Source organism: Denticeps clupeoides, chromosome 1, assembly GCF_900700375.1.
Source record: "Denticeps clupeoides chromosome 1, fDenClu1.1, whole genome shotgun sequence".
Lineage (NCBI taxonomy): Eukaryota > Metazoa > Chordata > Actinopteri > Clupeiformes > Denticipitidae > Denticeps > Denticeps clupeoides.
In genome coordinates this window covers 14,136,303-14,164,299 of record NC_041707.1, presented here as the reverse complement: position 1 = coordinate 14,164,299, position 27,997 = coordinate 14,136,303, and the positions used below count along the sequence as shown (strand labels likewise).

Genomic DNA, 27,997 nt, shown 5'->3' with positions numbered 1-27,997 from the left:
AGTGTTTATGTCAAAGGTGTGGGGGACTCCATATTTCATGCATGTAAAAAAACAATCATAATAAAATGAATTATTCAAATTCAAATTTTATTTGTCACATACACAGTCATACACGGTATGATGTGCAGTGAAATGCTTTTTGCAACTGCTTCAGACCACAGTATTGCAAATGTTGCAAGTAAACAATGAACCAATATGTAAATATTGCAAACATAACCAAATATTACACTTTTACGTCTTTAACATAAAATATGTGTAACTGGTAGGGTGAAGGTGTGCAAATGAGTTACAGTTTTTTTTACAATGTTTAAAGAAAAGAGAAAAAGAGCCATAAAAAAAAAAAAAAGAGCAGTAAGGTAAAAAGCGCAGAGTGATTTTGTGCAAAGTGATTTTGTGCAAAGTGGTTTTGCGCAAAGTGGTTTTGTGCAAAGTGATTTTGTGCAAAAGAGTCCGGAGTGACTGGAGGTGAAAGTGCATGAGTTCTATGTACTGTTGTTGAGAGCTCGTATAGCCTGCGGGAAGAAGCTCCTCCTCATTCTCTCTGTGTTGGACTTCAGGGAGCGAAAGCGCTTCCCTGATCGCAGCAGAGAGAAGAGTCCATTGTTGGGGTGGGTGAGGTCCTTCACTATCTTCCTGGCCCTGGTGCAGCACCATTTGCTGTAGATAGATTGAAGGTCAGGGAGCTTGGTACGGATGATTCGTTCGGCTGATCGAACCACCCTCTGTAGGGCTCGCCTGTCCTGCATGGTGCTGTTCCCGAACCAGGCTGAGATATTTCATGTCAGGATGCTCTCTATGGTGCAGGAGTAGAAGTTCCTGAGCACCTTGGAGGGCAGTCTGAAGTCTCTCCGGCGTCTGAGGTGGTAAAGACGCTGCCGGGCCTTTTTCACCACGGTGTTGACGTGACAGGACCATGACAGGTCCTGCGTGATGTAAACACCGAGGTAACGGAAGCTGTCCACTCTCTCCACTGGGCTCCTATATTATTTTGTTTTTTTTATCTATTATGAGGCAGCAGGGTGTGGATTTGTATGCAGCTTTTTAATTTTGTTTGGGTCGTTTTAACGTAAAATACTTTAAAATGCTGAAGATCGTAATTAATAATTGAAATTGACTTTTATTTTGAAATTGCAAAGAGCCGGAAGTCAGACGCTCTCTGGATGCTGTTGCGAAGCTAATCGCTTCATCATGACTGCCGTCTTGACTCCACCTACAAAACACATATCCTTAAAAGGATTATAATTATAAAAACACAGGTAGGCCCTTAATCGTTTTCCTTTATGTTGTCATTAATTGTAATTTGTTCAGTGTGGTGATGTTCTACTGACAGCCACTGGCTAACTCGCTAGCTGTCCGTTTAGGGATGCTGAGCATCCTTAGCAGGTGTTCTACATGCGGCATTACGGCCATTACTCGAGTTTCGGATAACACTGGTAACTGGTGAAAGTATACAACGTCATTACATCGTTATTGTTTTTTTGGGTGGGTGGCGGGAGGCTTTGATGCAGAGGTGCATTTAGGCAGGCATAGGAACTCTTTGGTTGGCCAGTTAAGGTGATTTTTAGATCTCGCGAGAGAAACGAGTATTGGGGTCTGTCAAAAGATGTACAAACAAACAAAAAAAGAAAAAAAAAATCAGGATTTATATGTTAATAATAATAATATATATATATATATTATGACTGCTCTGAGAGGAGGCGGGGATGTTCGAAACCCCTCATTAAGAGTTTATTTATCAATATGAATTATGCCAAAATAAGCAGCTCCTTTACAAAGGGGCCCAAATAAATACAAAAATCTTTCACGCAGTTATGCATTATGTGGAAAATTAATCCCACTTGTAATAAGTGTGCTCAGTTACCTGATGTGCCTGTTGATTAAATTGTAAATGCTGCCCTGGCTCTTTTGCTGATATCTGCTAAAAAGGTCAGTATCTGTGATTTATTAGATCAGAAAATTGCATTCCAACTCGGTGCCTGATACAGAAAACATTAATGTTTAATGTTCATTTGGCACCCTTTTATCATGCCTTTCCCATACCATCCAGTGTTCCACCATTTGTTGATAGATTCTCATGGTGTTGGACTTTTGTAATATTGCTGATCCAGTTCTGTACTTGTGGATATGCACCATGTGCACCTCATCTGTGGTACATTGTGCTTGTGTCGAATATTGTGAAATGTCTAACTGACATCTCATCTTGGATGGCAGATCATTATCTCAAACTCAATCCCTCCAAAACTGAACTTCCAGAAGATTCTTCACCACATCAGGATCTTGCTATTTACCTAGACAACTCACAGCCCGAAACCTTGGAGTAATAATAGACAACCAACTCTCCTTCTCGACTCACATCAGCAACCTTTCCCGCTCATGTAGATTCCTTCTCTACAATATCAGACGAATCCGTCCTTATCTGTCAACACAGGCCACCCAGACAATGGTTCAGTCCTTAGTAATCTCATGACTGGATTACTGTAACTCCCTTCTCGGTGGTCTACCTCTATGTACCATCCGACCTCTACAACTAACACAAAATGCTGCAGCACGACTGATCTTCAACCTTCCCAAATTCTCCCACACCACCCCTCTGCTACGTTCCATCCACTGGCTCCCAGTAGCTGCACGCATCAGGTTCAAAATACTGATGCTGGCCTACAAAGCCCCATCCTACCTCACAGCCCTTATTTCACCTCGCACTGCACCTCGTTTACTCCGAGCCTCCAGTACTGCTCGCCTGGTCCCTCCATCTCTGAAGGTAAAAGGAAAACATTCATCTAGACTCTTCTCCGTCTTGGCCCCTCGGTGGTTGAATGAACTTCCCCTCGAGGTCAGAACAGCTCAGTCACTGAGTATTTTCAAACGTCGGCTCAAGACCTTCCTCTTTAAAGAATATTTAGATTAAATTGTAACTTTCTTATTGTCTCACTTATGTATAGAATCTACAACAGAGTGAGTAAAAAGATGTATTCATAGTTGAGGGTCCTAATGAACCAGAATTGATCACTTCATCGATGGTAACATGAAAGCACGCTGTAAGTCGCTCTGGATAAGGGCGTCTGCCAAATGCCTTTAATGTAAATGTTAAATGTAATGTGATGTGTAATATTGTTATTTTAAGATTTGAGACAGCACTTTTCTGTTATGTGCGGTGGGAAAGTTTTTGCAGATGTGAGTCTAACACATATTAGACCAGCTATTCCCGGCCCGGTCCTTGGAGCCCAGACCATTCCACGTGTCATTCTGTCCCAGATCACAGCAGATCCCTGCTCTGCAACTGATAGCATGGCGTGCTGGCATGAAGGAAGAATAACCAGGAACTGGCTGTGTGGCTCAGAGGACTTTCTGAGGAGACACTGTTTATCTGCCCTGTTGAAAAAGGTGTGAAAAGTGCATCTTGGGGATTTTGAAGACTTTGTATATTGTTGTTTCTGTTGTTTGATCTCACTGTCTGCACTGCTTCCACTTCAGATAGCCCTTGTTTGTTGTTGGGTGTGATATGGATGATATCTGAGCTGCGTTTGCAATGGAGCTTTGCGAGAATGATTTGTCTGTTCCACAGGACCACTTTACCCATTCTGATCAAGCATCTTTAAGTAGGTAAAGCAACAAGAGATTGCATGTTCTTCTGCAACCTTAATGCTGTCAAAACAGCCTGCATTTGCCATTGGGCTGTCGGTAATTTACTTGCTGCCTTTAGACTGTGCAGAAATAGGCATTTGCATTGTGCAGAAATAACAGTAACCTTATAGGCAGATTTATAGTTTGGTTTTCTATAACAATGAGTACTATTTTATTATATGATGAAATAGAACGTGATTTTGTTTTTAATGCATTACTTGATTGTCAGTTTAATTTATTTTTCCTTCTCCTGAAGACATAATGGGATCACTGAGGGCAGGCTGTAGAATGACTGATTGTTTGCTGCTGTAGTTGTAATCACTGCATTGCCAAGTTCTGAACTGTCCTGGAGGTAGCAGGAACAGCTCTTGGAATTTTATTAGGAGACAATGACTAGGATTACCTTGTTGTGGACATTGCTTTTTTGTGTCATATATACATAAAAAGACATAGCTGTTGAGGCTGGTTTTTAGTTTAATACTGAGTACTAGCTGATATAGTATCCAGGAACGAGAGAGTTGTGACTGGTAGGTTATGTCAACTGTTGGACTTGAATTCCAGGGATGTCTGCTCCACAAATAGACTCTGAGCCATGGATAAGTGGGGGTGTTAAAGTGGGTTGGGGATGTGCGGTGAGGCTTGAACTTGAACTTTATTGTGGCGGTGCAGCACCCTGGGTCTTGGTCAGTTAGGACAGCAGACATCCATATTGTCTCAGTTTTGCTTCTATGGATGGTCGTCTGAGAGAACCTGTCCAGGCTAAGAATGGTGAGTACTGATGGCCATTTTGCCTTGGGGTGCGAGATACGGATTGCTACTTATTCTAGTATATAATGTATCATAATTTCCCACATTGTTTAAACAGATGAAATTTTCACTGCTGCCACTAGAGTATGTATTATGAGATGTTACAGTGAGTGAATAATATACATTTTCTGTACACTCTCTGCACAAAGTGATGCTTTTCAGTACTGTTAAATTTTTTATTAATCAGTGTAGTATGCACTGATGGAGAGCACTGATACTTGTCCTGATACTGATTTATTGAACATGGTAGTATCGGCATTGGATGCGGTTTCCTTCTGCAACTCAAGCATGAGGTGTTTCTTCTTCAAGGGTTATGTAGACCTACAATGTTTGAGTGTGTGTGTTTTTTTTCTATTGATTCTATTTTTTCTATTTAATTGAGACACAACACTCCACTGTCCATGCAAGACATACTACTTTCTATATGTTGCAGTATTATTGGTGTCATTCTAAATGTATGAAAAACTATATGCAATTTATTATACAATTCCTCAACCAATATCATTATGGAACCAGCACATCTTTTGAAACAGAACCTCAGAAAAGAGCATTTTGCCACATATTAATATGTTATATGGAGTTAGTCTCATCCTGTGTGTGCACTGTTGATACACAGATGCTGTTGTGCTGCTTTGGCATTTCACATGTGCTGTAGTAATAGGGCAACGGGGATTCAATGAGCGAATGACTAAATTAAATAGCACAGTGTTGCCTGTAATAAAGTACATTATTTTTTCAACCCTTAATTGTGCAAAATGTTCCCCAAGCACACACAAAACTCTCAGAACCCTCTGATAAAAATTGAACGGCCATTGCTTGTTGCTGTTTCATACTAACATAAGAGATTTGCGCGTCAAATTCAAAACCACACAATCTTGACTAAGACGTGAATTGTTTTTTTAATTATATTATGAGCCCTAGAAGCTGAATCAAATGCACCCTTAACCGATGCACCCTTTCACCCTTAACCAATGCTTATTTCTTTCCTCCAGGGCCTGGGGGGGACATGACCAGGGAGGATGTGCTGCCGGTGTCCTCAGCAGGAGGCTCAATCCATGGGAAGTGCACTACCCTGTCCCCTTGTGCGGAGCGACCGGTCATTCATCAAGTGGCTTCTGCCCCAATGCCATCAGACTGTGGTGAGTCCGGAGCACTGCGGTGTGCAGGAAACGTGCACAGGAGTAATACAATGATAGTCACGTTCTGGGATGTCTGGTATGAGCTCAGTAAACAAGCTGCTTATTTCAAGGCTCTCTGATCTCTAATTGGTTTTTGGATGAACTGGGGTCTAATTCCATTGTCAGCTATTGACAGAAGCATTGTGAGATGTTTTGTTCATTTTTTTGTTGCTGTCTGTATTGATTTGGCACTAACTCCTTCCAAATTCGTTTCCATTTGAGTTTTTCTTAGTGCTAAACAGCCGGTGCGTTTTGCTCCATCAGACTCGAGTCAGAAAATCGTGTCTCATTTTGGTGATCTGCAAATCTTGGTGAAAGTAAAACAATACATTACAGCTTAGGTTCAGGTTCTAGGTGCAATGAGAAATGGATCCCGATGATTATGGAATACATCAGTTTTTTCTCAAGAAACCCTAATTCTTAATATCCACTAGATGGAGCTGCCCGATTTGTGAATGTGCAATAGTAAAAAGACCATTTATATTTCCATTTGCTGTGTCTGCACTTAATATAAAAGATTAGGCCAACATACATCAAGCCTCAAATTAAAGTCAATTTCAATTTATCTATTCTAGCATGAAAGCATAATGATGAATGAAATTTATTTCTGGTATTGTCACATTTGTTCAACATGAAGTTTCCATACCAGTCAGTGGACTTTTGAACACATAACTGCTAACAAAATGATCAAGTCTCTTGGGGATGTTCATGTCTATGTGGACGTAAACAATTTAAAAATGGCCCTTAAATGGATTTTGCCTGGCTCCACGGTGCATCTGATAATGCATGTCCTGATGACTAAATGGTCTAATGTTAAATTTGTCAAGTATTCTGAAAAAAATTATGTGATTCCTAGATATTTCAGAAGAGTAAAGTGGTGCTGATCAGTAAACTGTCAGTTTCACATCACAATTACAGAATTTTTGGCAGAGTGACTAACAATGACTAGTGACAGGGATAGCTTGATTAAGTGTCTTACTCAGTGACACAATGATAGCAAGTGGGGATTGAATCTGGTCCATTGGAAAGTTTGTTACCCACTAAGGTACTACCATCCACATAAAATATTAAAGTTTTAATTTCAGCATTTGATCCTGTATATTTTAACTCATGCTTTAGACATCAAGGGGGCATAGAAAGAGAAACATGTTTGTACTCAACCATAGGTTAACTGTAGCTGGTCTTTATTGTACATTCACAATTAAGATAATTAAGCATGACATGCATTATTAAGCATGCCCTCCAACCGGAATAGAACAACATATATCTTGTGTCACATCACATTTAATTAAAGTAATTAGAACATTCTGAGGAAAAGCACCAGAGGTTACAGAAAAGGTTACCTACTGAGACCATGGGCATGTATAGCTACTTCAGCTTAAAATACATAATGTTTTTACGAGAGAAATTGTTTGGTACTGGAAAAATAAAATTTATAAACGGCTTAAAACAGGATTCTGAATTTCACGTAGGTATGCTATTTAAATACTAGATAAATTTGTATGCTATGTATGCTATATAAATTTGGCCATTGGAAGAGATTTTCATTATACTGGGAAAATGCAAAAATTAAATAGTTGCATCACAAGCACGAAATCACACCTACTTGCAGCATGACGCATTAGTTTTGGGCGAGAGCACAAACTCCTAAATCTAGAGTTTAAAGGTCATAAAAATACTGATTTTAAAAATAAGAATAAAAAAACAATCTTGGGATCCTGGAGGGACTGCATGATAAATTATGAACAAGCATAGTGTTATTTACATTTTTTCTGAAAATATTTTTAATGCAAACTGTACAGCTGAATACATAAAATATTAACATATTATATAATCACTTGTATTTCGCTTGACTTATGTGTTACAGAAAGTCCACTTTCAGTAGAAGGGCCCAGATATAGATTTTTCTGGTATACGGTTATACTATATGTTGGTATCTGTAAAAAAAATATATACAACTTTCTGCTGCAGTGCCTTGATAGCGTCTATCGTCTATGGTTAAATTTCTATTGCAATTTGAATTTTATGCCATATCGCACAACCCTAATTTTATGCATATATATTTCTCCTGCAGAGTTCTCTTTCTTTGATCCAGACGATCCACAGTGCCGGGAAGTCCTCCTGGACCCACGGACCACGGTACCTGAGCTTTTTGCAGTTCTGAGGCAGTGGGTTCCTCAGGTCCAGAGGAACATCAGTCTCATCGGCAACGAGGTCTGCCCTGCTACCGCCGTGTTCACGCTCGCGTCCACATGATCCCGGCAACCACATTTCTTGTCTGTTGTTTAATCTACTCTGGGCATTGGGAGGGCATGTCTTGTGCATTAAACTTAAACAAAGTGGATTTAGATGTGATTGTGTACGGCCTTGTTGGCACGAGGTCAGCCACTTCCTAAAAACCACTTCCACTTTATTTCACTATGATGGTGCTGTTGTTGGTTCTGTGTGATCAGATGGCCCAGGGGATGGTTCTGATGCGCCATATATAATAAAAGGCAGCCGGTTTGTTTTGCAGCATTTTACTTTATTGTATATAAGAGCAATCATTATGTTACAAAGCATGTTGAGAATGCCACAGTGTTCCCAAATCTTCTCCCTGAGTCAGATGTTTAAAGAAATAAGCAAGCTTTAAAGAGACAGGGATGCTCTCAAGAAATCACACTGCGGTGAAAATGCTCTGCACTCTTGTGACCACTGTGGTCAGTTCTATTATGTTTGGTGCTCTGCTACTGTCACATGGGTTTACACGTAATTAAATGGAACTTTTCTACTGAAAGTTTTCTGTGTGTTTTTAGATTTTGAAGCGAGGATGTGGTGTGAATGACAGGGATGGGCTGACAGACATGAGTCTGCTTCATTATTGCTGTAAAGCGGGAGCTCCAGGAATTGGTGAGTTACTGGAGTGCCACAAATATAATAATGTACTGTAAATAAATAAAGTAATATATAAATACTTTGCGGAAGAAAATATTGAAATGTTATTAATTTCTTTTTTAGCATTTACCTATTGTTGGCATTTAACACCGCAAATGCGATATTTATACACACACATACATATTTTATATTTATACAAAAGTATGATGGTACCACCAATCATACTTTTTGTATAGAATATTTATTATAGGAGATATTTTAGGAAATATTAACATTTTAAGCTATTATACATTTTATATTTATATTCCTGTTAATAATTTATTTGAATATATTTGATTAATAATGCCACAATGCTGTAGGTTTCAGTGCTTTGGATGAAATTATTTCAGGTGATGCGGAGGAGGCAGCCAGTTTCGCGGGGCGGTTACTGGCGCTGGGGGCACAACCGTCTCTACGCAGCCGATGGACAAATATGAGTGCCCTGCATTATGCAGCGTACTTTGATGTGCCGCCCCTCATTCGGGTGGTGCTGCAGGCCTCACAACCTGGAGGTGAGAGAGAGCACATGGCACAGGTCTACAGCCCAGCCACATTTTTTTGCAAAAGCAATCATAGAAAACCTTAGAAAGCCGATATAGGATTTTTCATTCTACATTCTTTCTATTTGGTTTATTCTCTACATTCTATCTAGACTGTGAGTGGATAAAGAGTTGAAAGCTACCAAAGCAAAATGTGTGGTGATAGTAATTTTTATCAGTGCTGTGTAGGTCTTCGCTCTTTCATTGTTCCTGATATGGATATGATGGCCTGGTCTGCAGAAATCATGATTGATTTTATTTTCTGTGTATATCAGACTACACAGTGTGCACCTATGAAGGTGCAGACTGCTGCAGTCACCCATAAAAACATGAATACCTCAATTGTCAGTGTTATTATTTTCCTAGCCCTGCTAAAATTAAAAGTAACCATTATATTTTTTCAGAATTACATATTTAGAGATAATGCTTGTTGAAATGCATCCATGTGACTAGAGTTTTATGTTTTTTTGCTCTGCACATGCACGCTGAGGATCTGCTATCTGACCTTTATGACCTCTCCTTTTCAGAAGTGGATGCCACCTGCAGCGACTTTGACTTTGGCACTGCCCTGCACATCGCCGCTGCCAACCTGTGCACCTCTGCTGTGAAGTGCCTGCTGGAGCTGGGTGCCAACCCGGCCTTCAGGGTACGCTGCTGTCAATCTTTCCTGCCTCTGAAGACACTTCATAGCGCAGCTTGTAAAAACAGTTCTGTTATCCAACCTTTCGTGTTGTTCTAAATGAGACAAAGGTCATGAAAGTGAAGTGATCGCCATTGTGATTGTGAAACACAGCACAGCAAACAATGAAATGTGTCCTCTGCTTGTAACCATCAACCTTGATGAGCAGTGTGCAGCCATGACAGGGACCCGGGGAGCAGTGTTTGGGGACGGTGCCTTGCTCAGTGCCACCTCAGTGGCACCTTGGCAGTTCGGGACTCGAACCAGGAACCTAATTATTTCTGGCCTGTTTTCTTACCCGCTAGGACAGTCACTGCCCCCTCATGTTCATTTAAATTCCATTAAATAAATACCCTGTAATGTTTAAGACTAACAACATTAAAGTGAATTAATGTGATCCTTTTTTCAGTATTCAATGAAATATTCAATTTACAGCCCTAATAAAAAAAAAAAAATGCAGATCCTACCTCCATGAACAGTCTCTACCACGCAACCGGGAATTTGAACATCCCCCGCATCAAGATCCCAAATTGACTGATACACACACTCACACACACACCTTCCTCATTCAGCTCCTCCCCCATGGGCGTCCTTATGTAATTAATTGAGCTAATTCATTTCCTACACTAATTTTACACCTGTGTAGCTCAGCAGCGGGGGGGGGGGGGGGGGGGGGGGGGGGGGGGGGTGGTTGGTCGCGATCTCCCGAAACAGCCGATGCCACTGAGCTTGCGTCCACACCCGCGTTATTTGCTTTTACCTTCTGCGGGGAGGGGGCGACTTTTCTCTCTACGCCTTCATAATTAACATCCAGTGATGGTTTCGTCTAAGCAGGAAACTGGATTTTTAACTTTTTTTCTCATAGTGATGGCTCACATCCCTCATATACCCCGCCCCATTGCAGGTGACATGGTCGACCATAATAATTCCCTACAACTGCTTGTCATTAGTCAGTGCCAGCCCTCTCAAACTGAGTGAGACGGCCCGTTTACCTCAGCGTGTCCGGCATTTCCCCCGCGATTCACTGTTGAAGGACACATTTGAACTCCAGCCACTGGCTTCCTGGCCTGTATTGAATGAAACCTTGTTTGTGGGATTGTGACTGGGGTGTTTGACCGCGCTTGTGCTCTTGAGTGATGTGAGTTTTTTTTTTTTTTTTTTTTTGCCCACTCTCACAAAGTAGGACAAATTTGTCACAAAAAAATAAAAATAAAAATCTACAGTTGGCCAAGTATGTAGAACACACAGAAGTAATGTTAAAGAACAGTACAAAATACCATACTTTATATAAATGAGGACTTCTTGCAGACAGTGCTCAATATACAGATTATATACAGAACAAATTTATACTTAAAAACGTTTAAATTAAGATTTTTTTTCTGCTTATTTGTAAAACAATGTCATGGCGATGCAATACACTTAACTATGCATCCTAAATAAATCCTGAACAATTTTTTTTAACCACCAACAAAGGTCTTGCACTGCATCAGAACATTAAAATCAAGAACTGAGTATTGAAGCATACTGAACACTGGCTTTCCTTTTCTGAACCCAGGCTAGTTATGGTATCAGGCTGCAGTACCGTGTTTCGCCGTAAGAGGGAAACATGGATCTTTGAAAAGCGGATCATGGCTCAGAAGATCACGCGTCTGCGTTAGGTGACCCCTTTGTGCAGCGTCAGCTTTGGCGGCGAGTAAAAGCGAAAAGACCCACGGTCGATAGCCATGACAGCTCTCGCCTAATATCGGTTTAAAGCTAATGGGAGGCATAACAAATGTCAACTGTAAGCAGGATCTGCAGCATTTACCTAGGAGAAAAAGAGCACACACTCTGCCCTTGTTTCTCCACTCACAATGCACAAGAGTCACTCTCTGTCAGACTTCGTTTTATTGCCATCTGATGGCTTTGGAAGCTGTTGTAAGACTTGGTGCCTAATGTTCTTTCTTAGCGATGAGTGCATGCACCAGAACCATTCTAGACCCAGCATATTGGAAAACAGTGTATGAAAATAAAAGCAGAAAGGCAGTTTCTTTTTATAATAACATATATAATAAAAAAAATATATATTAAAATGCTGTATAAGACCTAGCATGTGGGCAATGTTCCTACATGTCAGACTCGCTGTTTCAGAGTACCGATAGTCTATTTGCATGTTTGGTTTGGTATTACGTGTGTGGCATGATGAGCAAAGATACGGGTGGGAGGGTGGAGACCGGACTGCATGCCAGACTTGCATGTGACATCCAGAAGTAGGATGTGTGAGAGCTGTCAATCATCCCTACAGAAGTAATTTAACACCACGGAATAGGTCTGGGCGGGTCCTCTCTTAGATACAGAGGAGTAGCAATGGCTTCTGTCGAACCTTGGCGTGATGTGTCCTGTTTTTTAGAACGAGAAGGGCCAGTGTCCAGCCGACGTGGTGCCCGAGCCTCTGGACATGCCCCTGGAAATGGCCGATGCTGCAGCCCAGGCCAAAGAGCTGCGGACCCTGCTCAGGCAGGCCCTACCCCAGCCATGCTCCCCTCTCTCCCTCATTCACTCCTACCCCAGTGGAGCTTTATCGGATAAGGCTCGCGCTCAGCTCGCCAAGATGGGCCTCCGCGTGGGGGACAGCGTGGTCATCGCCAGTCAGAAGGTACAGTACAGGCACCGTTTTATGTTCTCATTCATCTCCTTTTGATAAAAAAAAGCATCACGAAGTGGTGGCCACACGCTGGGCGCCGCAGCAACGCTCCTTCAGCCTCTGTTTTGTCTGTGGAAGCTCTGGGAACTTTAGTTTACTCTTCTTTACAGGGACATCGTACCACACACACCGACATGATTTATTGTCACACAGAGTCTTTAATCAAAGCTCTGTGGTATTAAATCAAATTAAGCATCATGTTTAATTAAGATGATGTTTCTGCTTTTAAATTATGCTTATCCCTATTAATAAATAAAAAAAATAGTTGTTTTTGGAATGTGTGTGTTTTTTCATGGTCTCTGCTTGCTCTCCTGTCTCTGATGGTCACTGAAGGAGGAGGAGCTGTTAACCACTAACCACTTGGTCTTTTACTTAATTGCACATTTTAAGACTTTGTTTTTCAGTCTTTACACACACACACACACACACACACACACACACACTCCTGAAGCTCAGCTAGATGTGGTGTCAAAGAATGAGACCATAATGAAATCTCACGGCGCACCCGGGGAGAAATCACAGCGAGCTTAGGATTTGCAGATTGGTTAATCAAAACCCTGTTATCTCCTGAGCGCTTCCGCGTTGGCCCTGCCGCTTTCATCCGCGCTTCGGCTCTAACGCTTATTTTTGTCCTTTTCAGCATGCCTGTTTATGCATGTAGATGTCCAATAACTCATCATGTATTTATTTATTTACAGGTGTTTTTTCTATTCGAAAAGTGCCAATGAAGAAATAACCGCTGCCTTTTGCTCTCTTGCACGGGGCATGAGGAGGGATCCTGTTCATCTTGTTTCTGTGCAGGTCGGCATGCTGCGCTTCTGTGGCGGCACAGAGTTTGCCGGAGGCCTATGGGCGGGAGTGGAGCTTCTCCAACCGGAGGGTAAAAACGACGGTTCGGTAGCTGGCGTGCAGTACTTTACCTGCCCTCCTAAACACGGTGCGAACGACCTCCCCTCATTAACCTGCCCATTGAGTGCTTTTGACTCTGCTCGTTAGCTCTCGGTTTAGCCTTTTCCCCCACGTTTAACCCAGTTAAGCTCACAAAAACCCCCACATTCCCCGTCTTGCCCTTCGCAGTTGTCTTTGTCCTTGTCGACAGTCTGGGAACAAATGACTCATTTAAAACGGCTCCTTCTTCTCTCCCGCCTTCCTCCACTTTCTCTCTCTCTCTTTCTTGCTGTCTTTCTATCACCGATTTCCCTCCCCCTTTCACCTCCAGGGATCTTCGCTCCACTCTCGAAGATTAGCAAACCCTCTGAACGACACAAAATCAATCCACGGACGAGCCCAGCGTCGCTCCACCCCCCTCGGAGGCTGGACCTGTCGCGAGTCACCTCCAAGGTCAACACAGGTAACCTCAAGGTTTTGGGACGTGGGTGGGTGAGGTTTGGGGGGGGGGGGGGGGGGGGGCTTTACTGAACCCCACAGCTGAAGAGAAAACCAGGCCTGTGGGAGTTACACCGATGAAGAGTTTGAGGGTCCCTGCAGGCCGGAGGCAGGCGGAGGAGGACATCTGGAGCCGATCCAACGTATCACCCACCTCTCATTATCAGCTTTCCCCCAAGGCCCTTTTCTCCCTGCCATCAAGCCACTAATGTGCTAGACGTGACTGTAGATCACACGTGCAGGGGCGCGAGAAAACGCACATGAGCGCTTGACTTGGCGCACTCCCCATTAATGCGCCGGTGCAGCAAATGGCGTGTGTCCCAGAATTTTTTACCCGTGGGGAGGCCCGCAGTAATGGTGTAAAGTGGTGTTTATTACTCTAATGCCGATGAGAAGCAAGACTGATCCACTCCAAGAGAAAAGTCATACCTGTGTGGGCTGTCGTATTTATTACTGGCATCACCAACAGGCTTGATGGCTCTGCACACATCAGAAGTGTCTGGCTTTAATTTATTTATTTATTTTTTATTATTGCCTTTTATTTTCACCCGCTCCCTCCTTTTCCAAATTCCCCGTCTTGTCCTTAACCCCCTCCCCGACCGCACTCACTTGCCCCCCAGCAGCGCGGCAATGAAATTGTTGAGAGTACGGAGTCATGTTTGGTGAGGGCGGAGTTTGTGTATTGCTCGCAATTTGGGAGGCCTGGGGATATTCTGGGCCGTAGGGGGGTCCAGTGAGTCACTCACCCCATGCGGGCTGCACTTTATTTCAATATGACGTCGTCGTCTCACCCCCCTCGCAACCTTTAATCTCACGGAGCTGATGTACAGTGCTGGTGGCGAGGAGTTATTTATCCTGACATTTTCCAGCATTTTCAACGTGACAGCAGCAGCAAACAAAAGAGTCTGATCTCTGAAGCCTGCCCATCCCTCCTGGTGTGCACGTCCTGTTCATTGCCCTTGGGTGCCTTGTAATCCAGACGTGATGGGAATAACAGGCCGGGGAGAGAACAGTGGAATTTCATGAATCGCTTTGATTGATTGTCCAATTAAGCTGCTTTAATAACCAGCTCCTCTGACAACCTAAATGGCCAGGTAGCAATTCATCACGAGAGTGTGAACTTAGTAAGGAGAAAGTGGAAACAGTGTGTGTGTGTGTGTGAGAAGATGTTGACATTTTTGTGTTAGTAGTCTGTGTTGTGTATGTTCGTGTGTGTACATTTGTGGTCTATGGCTGTGTGTATGTACTGTATTTGGTAACCCTCTCTCTCAGTACTGTGTGATGTGTTTGTAAGTGTGCTCATGGTTTGTGTTTTTATGATTTTGCAGTCTGTGTTTTGTGTGTGTGGATTAGTCATCTATATTGCATATGCGTTTGTTAGTTGTCCTGTTTGTGTTTATAAGTTTGTGTGTGCTATTTTGTGCATGTGTGTATAGTGCATCCTGAAAGTATTCACTGCATTTCACTTTTTCCACGTTTTGCTATGTTACAGTCTTATTTCAAAATGGATTCAATTCATTTCCCCGCCTCGGAATTCTACACACAACGTCCTATAATGACAATGTGAAAAAAAGTTTACTTGAGATTTTGGCAAATTTATAAATAAATAAATAAATAAATTCTGCTTTTAAGACAGTTTAGATTAAGGCTGTAACATAACCAAATGTGGAAAAGTGACACGCAGTGAATACTTTCCGGATGCACTGTATGTGTTTATATCTTTGTATGTCTGTAATCAGAACATAGTCTTTTATGGAGCAGATGGTCACACCTGGGAGATATTGTCAGTACCAGGTGTCAACTGAAATGCCAGGTCAGAACTAACTGTGGCAAAAAATATTAATATAAAAAAGTTTTAAAAGGCTGAAAGGGATGGAATTGGTTACTGAGTTTAAGTTTAGGGTATGGACTAGAATCAGTGCGTGTGTATTCATGGTTGTGCATCTTGGAATGTGTACATTTTTTAAGTGTAATCATTCATGGCATATAACAACAACAACAACAACAACACTCCTTTCTTATATAGCCCAAAATCACATACAGTATGTCTCAATAGGTTTTGACAGGCCCTACAGTTGACACCCCCCACACTTGACCCTTCTGTGCACAAGGAAAGACTCCACACCAATAAAAAACTCTAGGAGAGAAAAAAAAAAGAAAGGAAGGAACCTTGAGAAGGAGTGATGCAGAGAGGGACCCCCTTCCAGGGTAGAGTGAGCCTGCAAGTGGTGTCAGTGCAGGGTTTCCACATATATACAAACACACACACACACACACACACACACACACACGGTGTGGCCCAGGTGATTGCATAGCATATGAAGAATAAGTCTTGAAGACCACTCTATGTATGATGGTCTAGAATATTCCAGATCTTGAAATCATTAGGGTTTTTGATGATTGTTACATAATAAAGACCTGTAACCCTCTCTTGGTGCTGGTTACAGCAAACAACAGCCAGTCTATCAAATATTGTTGAAAATAAATATATGTACACTTGCATTAGAAACAGAACTTTGATTCATGAATTTGGTGTCAGAAATAATAGGGAATCATCATTAGTTAATCGTCAGTAGCTATGTTGCTGCCTCCTGTGATTTGGACTTTTTTTGATATGTTTCACACTGTGAGAGAGATCCTGAGCCATTAATTGTTAGTGAGGACGTTCTCACTCACCACACTGGCACTCATTTAAACAAGTTGTGTGTTTTGTGGCTTGAAAACGCTCTTATCCACACACAGCTGGTCACCTGGTGGACTGAAGTTGTTTCTGTTTCAAAAGGTCGGAACAGATCCCAATGAAGCTGTAATTAGGATTTATGTAACGCAGGGATTTAAGATGGTAAACATAATAATTATGCAATATCAAATTTCTGTAATTACAGCACTTCAAGAAAGATGAGACCCAAACAGTCACATGTGTAACAAATTTTGAAATTAACGGTTATCTTCAAATTACCAGTTTCCTGTAATCCATTAAAATGTCTCTCCTTCATACGTTTTAAAAGGGAAGAGCTGCAAATAGCGTCTGAAGGTGTCTCTTTTTAAATGAAGTGGACAGAATCACTTAACGTCTTCTGATGAAAGGCATGTTGATGGAAGCTTGTCTCGTCATTCACGAGCGCTGCAGAAAGAGGCCGTATTGCGGTGGAGAGAAATGTAAAGTAAGCAGTGGGGCATCCGCCAGCATGCACAAAAAAAAAAAAAAAAAAAAAAAAAGAAGTGAAGTGATTGTCACATGTGATACACAGCAGCACAGTACACGGTGCACACAGTGAAATTTGTCCTCTGCATTTAACCCATCACCCTAAGTGAGCAGTGGGCAGCCATGACCAGCGCCCGGGGAGCAGTGTGTGGGGACGGTGCTTTGCTCAGTGGCACCTCAGTGGTACCTTGGCGGATCTGGATTCGAACCCGGCAACCTTCTGATTACGGGGCCGCTTCCTTAACCGCTAGGCCACCACTGCCCCAAGGTGAGAAGAGCTTTTGACTGGCTGACAATAGGCATGGCATCTCACCTGTTTTGGTCTTTGTGACTCACCGATGTAGATAGTCCACAGTAAATGCACCCACAATAAAAAAAAATAATAATAAAATTCTATATGCTACTGTTTCGTTGTCTCATATCTGAGGCCTCTTCAGTTAGGCGTGCCTTGCTTTATTCTCGTTATTCTCTATTCTCTGCTTTATTCTCTTTTTACCCCTCCCTTTCCGCAGCGTCACTTGTGATTTTGTGTTCCATCTTACCGGGTTCCTCATACTGTTTTCTTTTTCCTCCCCTCATCTTTTTCGTGATATGGGAAATGCCAGGTTTAGCTTCTATTAAGCTCAAAGACCCTCCAAGTCCTGAGGAAGGTAAAGTGGGGATTCTGAGGTAAATTCAGGATGGACTGAATGCATTGTATGTCCAAACACCAATTTACAATAACTTTTTCCTCCAGGAATTCAATCTTTCACAGGATCTCAACAATATATATCATTCAAATGCACCAATGAGCAGCTATTTGTGATGCTAGAAAAGTTGGAAACACAAACATTATTATTATTTACAGTCATTTTTAGGGCTGTCATACGATTAAATAAATAAATAAAAAAATAGATAATTGCACACTTGATAACTGCAAGCGCATTGCTCCCATGCATGCAGCAGCCACGTCACCACTTTGTTCCTAAAACGTCCTTGTCATAGGTCAAACCATACACTGGAGGTAAACAAAAAGCATCCATGTCAATTACCTTAATGGTCCCCTATTATGAAAATTTCACTTGGTGAGATTATTAAGCATTAATTCACCTAGCCTGTCTATGGTCCTGCAGTGGTTAGAAATGGTGATATGTATAAAGAGTGCTTTGGCCATTCTGCTTCTCTGGTCAGAGAGCGGCAGCTCAGATGGTTGGATCTGGAATTTCTCCCCTTATGTAGTCATGCGGGGAAAGGTTACCTCCCCTTTCTCATGCTTTGCCCACACAAAGTATTTTCCAGCCCTCTCCTAAAAAAAATAAATCATGGCTTGAAAATGTGCAAAGCATTTCAGTTTTTTTTTTTAGTTCTGTCAAGTGAGACAGTAGGTTAGTAAAAAAAAAAAAAAAATGTGGAAAAACGCTGACACGACTTCCTGCTTGCGCCAAACGTTGTGGTTGGTGAATGATGTTGATGATGTAATTTCTCTGAATGCCCCCTCAACTTCTATAGGCGGCTCCCCTCCTCATAATCATCCAAAGCTACAGACACCGACACGGCACGTCCTGGGGAAATCTCATTGTGTGACTGGCTCAGAGTGGCTGCAATTCTGCACCACTGCAAAGGACATTAAACAAATGATAATTATACTAGCTGTCCTTGGCTCAGGCAGGAAGCAAGTTATTTACAGCAAGAAAAGCACCTTAAACATTTAGCATGTCCCTCCAATATTGCTGTTGAGCTAGATCAGTCGGCAGCAGTTTTCCCATTGCTTTAACATTAGTTTTGTCATTGCAGCCCAGGCTGTGCAGCTAATATGACAACACGCATGCATACGGTTACCATCACAAGCAGCTGCTGTGCACCAGTAACCAAAATTACTTTATCTAGCTATTGGGCTTTAAAGTGACCCAACAGGCTGTGGTCACTTTGTTGACTAAATTAAATAAAACTACCTTTTGCCTGGACATGCAGTACAGTGAGCTTTAATACTGAACCATATGGCTCTGTTCTTCTGAATGTGGCTGTCCTGATTTCCTTTCTGGGCACTCCACAGACTGGCCGGCTCACTCCCAAGGACTTGGCAGACATTGATCATTTTGAGCCCTCCAAGCCTGCTTAATTAATGGACTTCCCACCCTGCAAATGTCCCGATATGTGAGAGCTAAGTGAGGGCTTTCCTTTTCCCCGAAATGGCCTACAAGCGGCCTAACTGAGAGATCACAAACAAATGCCTTTTTGTGGGCATTGTTTGTGGGAGTGCGTGTTCGATACGTTTAACATTTGGCTGAGATGAGCTCTGGGCTCAGAGAGAGGTCCGGGCCAGGGGTGAGGGGTTCAGTATTAAGCTAATCAGTCCAGTCCTCTATGCTGTGTGGTGTTGGATTAGCACCTTAGTGAAGCATCTGCTGTTCACTTCTGCCTCTGACTTGCTAATGCTTCTCTGTATGTCTGTAAGTGACTGTGGAACAGATGTCATTGTGAGATACTAATAAACACACACACTCAGACATAACCTGGTTGAGTTTTATTTCCTGTTAATTTCCTTCACCTTTCATTTGTTCTCATTCTTTCTTAATTTCCTCTTTCTCTTCCTTCAATCTCACAGGCACACTCTCCAGAAGCTGCTCTTCCTCGTCCTCGTCTCTTGAATCCAGACATGCCCCAGTTACCCGACCCCGACCACTACCGCGGCAGCGGCTCCGGCAGGAACGTCCACCTCCCAGGTCCAGAACCACTCCACCACTGACCCAGCGGCCCCTGAGCGCCACGCCCCATCTCGGTGCTGATCTTCTACCCGCCGGGCTATTAGCTTCAGTTAGACGGACACACAGCAGTCGCCTGTGCCTTTTAGAACAGTTCAGAACTCTGTGTCTAAACACGAATGGGCCTCATAATTTTTCATTAGCTTTGTTCCCTAATAATGTGATATCTCTCTCTGTCCTGATCAAATTATTGTTGTATTAGTCATAATGACAGTGAGTGTGCTAAGACACTGAGGATCTGTTGCCATGGTAACAATGGACTTTTTCTCCCTTCTCTTTTTTTTTTTCCCCTTCTCCCCCTGCTTCTCACTTATTATTTCTCTCTGTCTTTCATGCCTTTGACCCTTCAGTGCTGCGCAGCCAACCCCCCTTGGCCAGCAGCGTGATTTCGATGTATGAAGGCTCAGAGGTTCGGCTGGGGGAGCGCGTGCTGGTGGTGGGCCAGAGGACTGGGGTGGTCCGCTTCTACGGCAAGACCAGCTTCGCCCCAGGTGAGCCATACTTTCTGCAGTTGTATCGCAGGGGTCCCAGCATTATGATCGTCAAAGAAGTTGCCCTTTTCTCCCAGAGCTCCCCTTTATATAGCATTCGGGGAGAAGCAGAGTCACGCATGCAAGCTGTTCTGAAGCGAATGGGAGCTTGGGGGTGGGGTGGGGTTCCAAGTGTTTGCTGAGGGCTCTTTGTCAGAGCAATCCATTATAAATCAAAAGTCAAGAGTCACACGGAGCGCTGTGTCTCTGTAGTTTACAGAAGTGCGCTGAATGCTTTTCAGTATATGCTGCATGGGCCCAGCATGTTAATATCTAAGAGCAGAGCAGTATGATGGTGCAATAGCATAATGCCATATGGACATGTCATCACTAGTTTGTAATGTAGCATCAAATTTTTACTTTTTCTCAAAATCTGCAAACATTTGTCATTCTAAAACATTTTCTTATACTGTTGCTTAAAATGTTTTAATTATCAAATTAAATCCAGACATCCTACTACATGAAAACTTTACAACACATCATTATATCACTTGAAACTACACTGGACAAAAGCTCCAGATTTCGATTTACGGACTGTCCAAAGATCTAATTTGACAGATTCTCCAAGTCTGCACAGATGGCTAACAGATATGTAGCAGGCTAATTAGCCGGACATGTCGGCAACAAGCAAAAGCCAAGAACTATGCAGGATATGGGGTGATGGGCAGATGCCAGGATGTGAGAAGCATCTGACAATTAGTTTTCTTATCCATGTTTGATGTTTTGTTTCTTTTTTGAAACAATGAGCTCACAAATGAGCTCACAAAGAACTTTGATTAAATTGGAAAATTCAATTGGAGATCTGAAGCATATATTGACAGCACGGCGTGACTGAACCCTTCAGTAGTACAGGTCATTTCTTCAGATCAGTGCCCATTTGAGGACTAACAGTAGACTTAAAGCCATGCATTGGAAGAGGGCAGTTTCTACCTGTCTCCAGTAAGCCTGCAACAAATAAATAAAAAAAAAAGTGCTGAAAGACTTTACCGTGCTAAATTTAATTCCATTCCTGGTTGTGCTGTTATTGCTGGAATGATTGACCTCCATGTCCTTATCTTGGCTTTTCACTTTTTAATTTCCCCCTTTATATTGACAGAAGACATGGGCAAGCTGACTAGGCACAATAGTTCTTTTTTTTCTGCTGCTTGATAATGGAAGCTAACTTAAACCAGACTTCTGCTTTTTCAGCACACTCTGTTTTAAATTGGGGCATTTTTTTCCCTCTCCCCATACAACTGTACCCACACCCTATTCACTGCTGATGTCTTCTGCTGCAGGGGTTCTACCCAGCACCCCAGGGAGAGTGATTGGGCTTCAGGTCTAGCACCTCGACGACAGTGCCAGGGTGGGAATTGTTGTTCGGTTCAATCACATTGGTTTGGTCATGCAGTCCATTCTAAAAAAAGTAATGTGTACATCAGCAAGCAACAGCAGTGCACGGTTCAGACAAACTTAAAACATGGATTGATTAGCTAAATAATGAGCCCCTCACCCCCAGCTGGGACCTGTAGCTGAGCCCGACACTCTTCTGTTCATTATTTCCTCCTCCAAAGAGCTCATTTTATGTATTTTATATAAGTTTAACTGTTCTCAAAGTGGGAATAAGCAGCTTGGTTGATTTAATTCTGTACATTGTGTGTGTGTGTGTGTGTGTGTGTGTGTGTGTGTGTGTGTGTGTGTGTGTGTGTGTGTGTGTGTGTGTTGTCTCAGGCTTTTGGTTGGGCGTTGAGCTGGACAAGCCCAGTGGGAAGAATGATGGTTCTGTAGGAGGGGTCCGATATTTCAGCTGCCCCCCAAAACACGGAGTGTTTGCCCCTCCTTCCCGTGTTCAGAGGTACACATACACACCTATTTGAATCCACCTTGTTTAATTTAATAAAAAAAAAAAAAATTACATTATGAATTATACAATCCCCATGAAGCTCTTATGATCAATAAAATATTTTTGCTAAAAAGGTCTTTTGGCGCAAAATTTAATTTCCTCACATTAGACATTTAGATATCTAAAAGTGTTGACTCAGACTCCTCTGTAAAGTTCCTTTATTTGCAATTTAATTTTGCGATATGGAGGTCCTGTCCATACATATTCACAAGGACAGTAGCTGGACCCGGAGGAGAACGAGGAAAAAAAGTGCTGACAAGTATAGAATTAAAAGGAAAAGGTTAGCAGTGTAGAGAACCTCAATTAACGAGATGCAGGCAATCCTTCACGGTTTCACAGTTTTTATTCATTTACACACCAACCACCCATAACATTAAATCCACAGGCAAAGTGAACTTTGGTCATAATGGTTTTAATGGCACCTGTCAAGAAGTGTGTATATTATTAAGAAATACAAACTGTGATAGTAGATGACTGAGACCGAACGTGTCAGATCATGGGAACCCAGGTCACATTTTTGATGAACAGTATTTAAGTTTGTTGTTAACCTTGTTAATGATGTCACCTGCTGTAAACATATTTGTGTGGATGATAATCTGACATGTTTTAGATCATATATAATGACATATACATGACATTGGTTTTACCTTATAGCAGTGGCAGTGGTTACAAACATCACTGCAAAATTGGTAGGGAAATGGTTTAAGGAACATTATATGTACAGTACACACCAAAAGTTTGGACACACTTTCTCATTCAATGTGTTTTCTTTATTTTCATGACCATTTACGTTGGTAGATTCTCACTGAAGGCATCAAAACTATGAATGAACACATGTGGAGTTACGTACTTAACAAAAAGTGGAGACGTGGCCTCCACAGTTACCGGACCTGAACCCAATCCAGATGGTTTGGGGTGAGCTGGACCGCAGAGTGAAGGCAAAGGGGCCAACAAGTGCTAAACACCTCTGGGAACTCCTTCAGGACTGTTGGAAAACCATTTCAGATGACGACCTCTTGAAGCTCATCGAGAGAATGCCAAGAGTGTGCAAAGCAGTAATCAGAGCAAAGGGTGGATATTTTGAAGAAAATAGAATATAAAACATGTTTTCAGTTATTTCACTTTTTTTGGTTACATACATAACACCACATATTCATAGTTTTGATGCCTTCAGTGAGAATTGTCATGAAAATAAAGAAAACACATTGAATGAGAAGGTGTGTCCAAACTTTTGGCCTGTACTGTATGTTCCCCAATATGTTCCAAATCCCCAAAGCATCTGTGGGATGTGCTGAAAAACAAATCTGATCATTGGCCCAGCCTCCTAACATACAGGATCCACTGATAACAACTTAGTACTAGATACCAACCACATGCGTCAACAACTCAGAGCAGTTTTGATGTGGTGTTTATATATATCTATCCATCTTTCACTTTCTCTTTTCATGCTTTATTAGCTCTGCATCGTTTCTATGCCCTGTAGCCTCCTGACTTTCCGTCTTTATTTGCCCATGCATGGGAAGCTGCTTGTTTGAGCGATAAGCCCCAGCGTTGGAGGAAGTGAAATGTTTTCTCTTAATTAACCTGTTGGATGAGATGATTGATGCTGCAGCCGGAGATAAATGAAAGCTTGAGCATCTGTCTGCATCACCACCTTGTCCGGCGGTGAATGAATGGAAATAAGTTCTGTTGTTCTTTTTTTTTTTTTAGTTTTCATGGCGCACTTACTCCTATTAGGAATAGGAATCAGCAGCATTGCATAGAATGACTGGTAACATGCTGCTCTTGCTGTTGTGGCTATTATAACAAAATTCATACTTTAGCAGTCAAGATTCTGTCGTTTTTTGTTGTTGTCAGCCTAGCCATATACAAGTGCACCAGGGTTTTGAAATACTGTTATCTGGAGCAAATGGTGTGGCAAAAATACATTTGAAGTGCAGATGGGACATGACGGTGCAAAAATAGTGCAGGTAGTGCAACAAAAGACAGTGAGTGGAGAGCAGAGAGATGGACAAAGTCATGCCACAAATGAGATTAGTAAGTCTCTTTGTCAAAACTTTTGGCAAAACTGCCATGAAGTTAAGTGTTTCTGTTGTTGTGATTCTGTATAGATTAGTACCATTTGTGATTGTGTTTCTTTAACTTCCTGGAGCAAACAGGCAGACAATGAAAGAACTTCAAAGCAGGTCAGATGTGTCTGGACTTGAAAAAGACTTGATGTATCTCTCTCTCTCTCTCACACTCACACACACACACACACACACACACACACACACACACACATATATATATATATTTCCACAAATCTATTGTCTATTTGCCTCAGTCTATAAAAGCTTTTAGATTTTAGAGTAAACATTTAGCTGTTTCAGGAACTCTGGAGCTTCTTCTAATGGACACTTGTAGCAGCACATCACTGTCAATAACATCTGCTCAGGCACTTTTCTGAATGATGGTGTATTTGCAGAAATTGCCATTTTTAGTGTTTCCCCCTCATTTTCCTTTGTCTCTTTTTTCAAATTTAGGATTCATGGCTCTGTGGACTGTCTATCTGAGCTTTCTTCTTCGCGGCTCGCTCGGCCATTTTCAGGTTAGGTCGAAACTTAAACTTCAGACCCATTAAGCATTGCTGGTTATCAGGCTTTTACGATGCATATGCATGCATTTTGTGTTTTCAGGGATTCGCCGCAGTTTCAGCACCACCTCAGCTCTCTCTACACCCAAGTACCAAAATCACAAGGCCCCAGTCAGCAGGTGCCTTACGTCTTGCGTTGTGTCCAACATCCTACCTATTAACGTATTGGTTTGAATGTGATTTTTTCATCTGAAATTGTCCCTCGGTGTCCTTTATGTAAGGACTCGCTCTCTTTCACTCAGGAACCACTCAGGCAGTATACGCCGGCGCTGGAGCACTACCAGTGCCGGTTGGGGCTCCAGCGTGACTTCTGCCAGCACCACCACAGGAGCATCCTCCGGATCGGACAAGGCAGTCAAACTCCAACTGGGCACACAGGTCCTGCTGAACAGCGCCAACGAGATGGGCACCATCCGCTACCTGGGCACTGCCGACTTCGCTCCAGGCCTGTGGCTGGGCCTGGAGCTCCGCAGTCCGCGGGGAAAGAACGACGGCTCCGTGGGCGGCCGCCGGTACTTCTGCTGCAGGCCCGGGCACGGGGTGCTGGTGCGGCCCAGCCGGGTCACCTACCGGGGCATCAATGGTGCCAAGCTGGTGGACGAAGCCAGCTGAGAATGACGCTTCTGCTGTAGCTCCCCTCCATCCTCTTCCTGCTCTGCTGTAGCTAACAAACATGGCTGGACTGTCCACAGAGAAATGCAACCTTTTCATCATTGTCCACTGCACCAGTGTTCTGAAGAGCTGAATATGTATCTTCATTTCTCCATTTTGCAGCTATGACATTTAATTACACATTAGTGACATTTGGAGCTATGACATTTAATTAGACGTTAATTTAACCTGGCACTTCCTTTAAGCACTTAAAATACTACCTACTAATAATGACCACAGCTATCGAAGTGAAAGAAAAATTAATTTGAATATTTGAAGCTGAGGTGTCCCTGCGATGTGGGGTGTCTGTTGGTGCAATAATGTTCAGAATATTTGTACCTTTTAAGATTCTGTTTGCTCCAAGTATTTATCATTAGATGTAGCTTTGCCAGTAGCATTTGTAGGAGCCACATTCTGTCCCTTGGTGACTTTTTTCTTATGAATGTGGCATCTCTGAGCACTTTAAGAATGAAACACTGGACTGATACCTGGCATCTTAAGTTCATGAACAAATCTGAGCATAATCCAAGCAACGACGAAAGAGACTCGGGTCACAGCAAATATAGAGCACTTTAATGCTTCAAAATACAGAATAATGTGGGGCAGAATAACGTTAACCCTGGGGGTAAAAAATCACCCCCCAAAAAAATCTAAATATGTATTTTTTTACATTTTTGTTATTTATGTCAAATAACATTCCCAAACTCATAGAAAAAAATACATAGTTTTTCTCATAGTTATGTATGAAGTGATTGACATAATTCATCAACAGACTCATGCCTTGATTGACAGTTCATTACCCAATAAAAGCTTTATTGCATCCCTAGAATTCAGTTGGTGAGCATATGAATATTCATAGTCAAAATGTGATAATTTATGTAGATTTTGCCCATCCCAAACTAAATCTGCAAAATAACACTTCTGAGACCAACTAGTAACTGGGTTTTTATTATCCCTAATATAAATCCTCCCAAGGGATAATCTGGCAAATCAGGCCTTTTAGCAAGATTAGCTGGTTTCAGACCAAGGGCACTGGGATATTAGATAATCCTTTGTGAGGGTAAATTAAGTTACTAATAGGGAAAATCTATGTTAGAATCTGCATTCGCTCATATATAAAGTATATGTTCTTTAATCAGCACTGCTTTACCACTCTGTGCATAATGTACAAAGGGAAAAGGGACGGACACTATGCGATTTATTCAGTGAATATAGAAATGAAAATATGACATTGGTGACTGGCACCGATTTGCGTTTCAGAAACACTGAAGGCTTGTCGCGAAGGGTATGGTTTCTGTGTGGGTTTCTTCGGTCCCCTGGTTTCCTGGTCTCCTATGTGAGGGTTCTGTGTGTGTCTGAGTGAGTGAGTGAGCGAGCGACTGAGTGAGTGTGTATGTGATGGTAATTGTACTGTACTGTAGGTATATCTGTTGGTATTTTGCACTCTGTACATTTTGTCAGTTGCTGACTGTGAAGTAAGAGGGTCTGTCTGCTGTAAAGACAATATTTGTAAAGAAAGTACTAAAGAGGATTTTCCATTTGAAGCATGTGTACTGTGTTCCCTCACTGCTTTGTCCCATCCTAATTTAATTTTGGTTCAAAGGAATGTTTTTAAAATCAATAGTTAATTTATTAAATCAATTTGCAGGTTCCTAATTTCTTCTTCTTTAAACAGCTTGTTATCTCATCAAACAACATCCTAAATCTAGTGGACTTAATCCTGTTGTAGCTAATTGTGTTTTACTGGGCTGCATATTTTAAATTAATTTAGTAGCAAAAGTCAAGAAACCCCCAAAAATTCAGGCATGCAAAATCTATCAATTATTTCTATTGATGTTTAACACAAATACACACACTCATCCACCAAAACAAGAAATTCCGTCTTCTGCTGAAATCACAGATTATTTCCATGTCAGTGTTCCTTTTTAAATGGCTTTTATTGGAAAGGGGGTGTGGGGGCTTATCTTGGTACAGTGCCTTGGCAATAAATATAACTATGTGTTAGCATTGTAAGTGTAAATGTGACCATTAAACCTGAGGACTGAGGCAAATTCCCCTTTTCTCACGCCGCTTAGCGACGCCTGATAGCCGCTGACATTTAAAAGCAGCATAATTCCGTCTGACATAATGTCGTTAGAGGTGCACCGTGCCCCCTGCTTCACAAAGGTGTCACTACTATTAATATAATCCTGTGCATTACCACGTAACAGGCACCACAATAAATTCACCTGCCTGAAGTTGTGTAGGTCCACTCTGTTCTGCCAAAATCGCTGTCTTCTGGGATCTACCAAGATGTTTGCAGTAACCACAAGAAATGCACGATGCAAGGTTTACCTGCAGAACATCGAGACCACAGAGCACCACATCAGCTTGCCTTATTCTGTCATTGAGGGACATGCGGTGGTTGGTGACCTGGCTTCACACTTCCAAGGTCAGAATTCTGGATCTTGCTGTGTGTCTGGTGTCTACGTGCTTTCAAGGTTCTTTTCAAGGTTTTCTCCCGCCCTCCAAAGGCACACATACTAGGTGAATTGGCGACTCCAAATT

At 42.1% G+C, this 27,997-nt stretch overlaps 1 protein-coding gene across 11 annotated transcripts; it reads left to right on the top strand.

The window, feature by feature from the left end:
- The first annotated feature begins 1,137 nt into the window (after nt 1-1,137).
- On the top strand, nt 1,138-26,994 carry zgc:103755 (CAP-Gly domain-containing linker protein 4). 11 transcript variants are annotated; one of them, XM_028983424.1, is made up of 17 exons: nt 1,138-1,256; nt 5,421-5,567; nt 7,681-7,820; nt 8,402-8,495; nt 8,870-9,031; nt 9,586-9,704; nt 12,127-12,372; nt 13,222-13,357; nt 13,640-13,771; nt 17,617-17,661; nt 19,596-19,769; nt 20,103-20,243; nt 21,993-22,116; nt 24,324-24,350; nt 24,690-24,754; nt 24,843-24,918; nt 25,021-26,994. In XM_028983424.1, the coding sequence occupies exons 2-17, from the start codon at nt 5,435-5,437 to the stop codon at nt 25,409-25,411; spliced, it is 2,205 nt and encodes a 734-aa protein (XP_028839257.1). In that variant the 5' UTR covers nt 1,138-1,256; nt 5,421-5,434; the 3' UTR covers nt 25,412-26,994. The 11 variants fall into 11 exon arrangements, with proteins under 11 accessions (XP_028839257.1, XP_028839266.1, XP_028839221.1 ...); XM_028983433.1 differs by lacking the exon at nt 1,138-1,256 and adding an exon at nt 3,323-3,381; XM_028983388.1 differs by lacking the exon at nt 1,138-1,256 and adding an exon at nt 4,304-4,389 and having other exon boundaries at nt 25,042-26,994.
- Nucleotides 26,995-27,997: the final 1,003 nt, after the last annotated feature.

Bases quoted from the DNA above. Each gene is read 5' to 3' on its own strand.
- zgc:103755 (XM_028983378.1), top strand. From the start codon at position 4,350: ATGGATGGTCGTCTGAGAGAACCTGTCCAGGCTAAGAATG. The intron at 5,568-7,680 runs GTGAGTCCGGAG...TTTCTCCTGCAG, and splicing joins CCCAATGCCATCAGACTGTG to AGTTCTCTTTCTTTGATCCA. The intron at 24,351-24,689 runs GTCAGATGTGTC...TTTCAAATTTAG, and splicing joins ATGAAAGAACTTCAAAGCAG to GATTCATGGCTCTGTGGACT.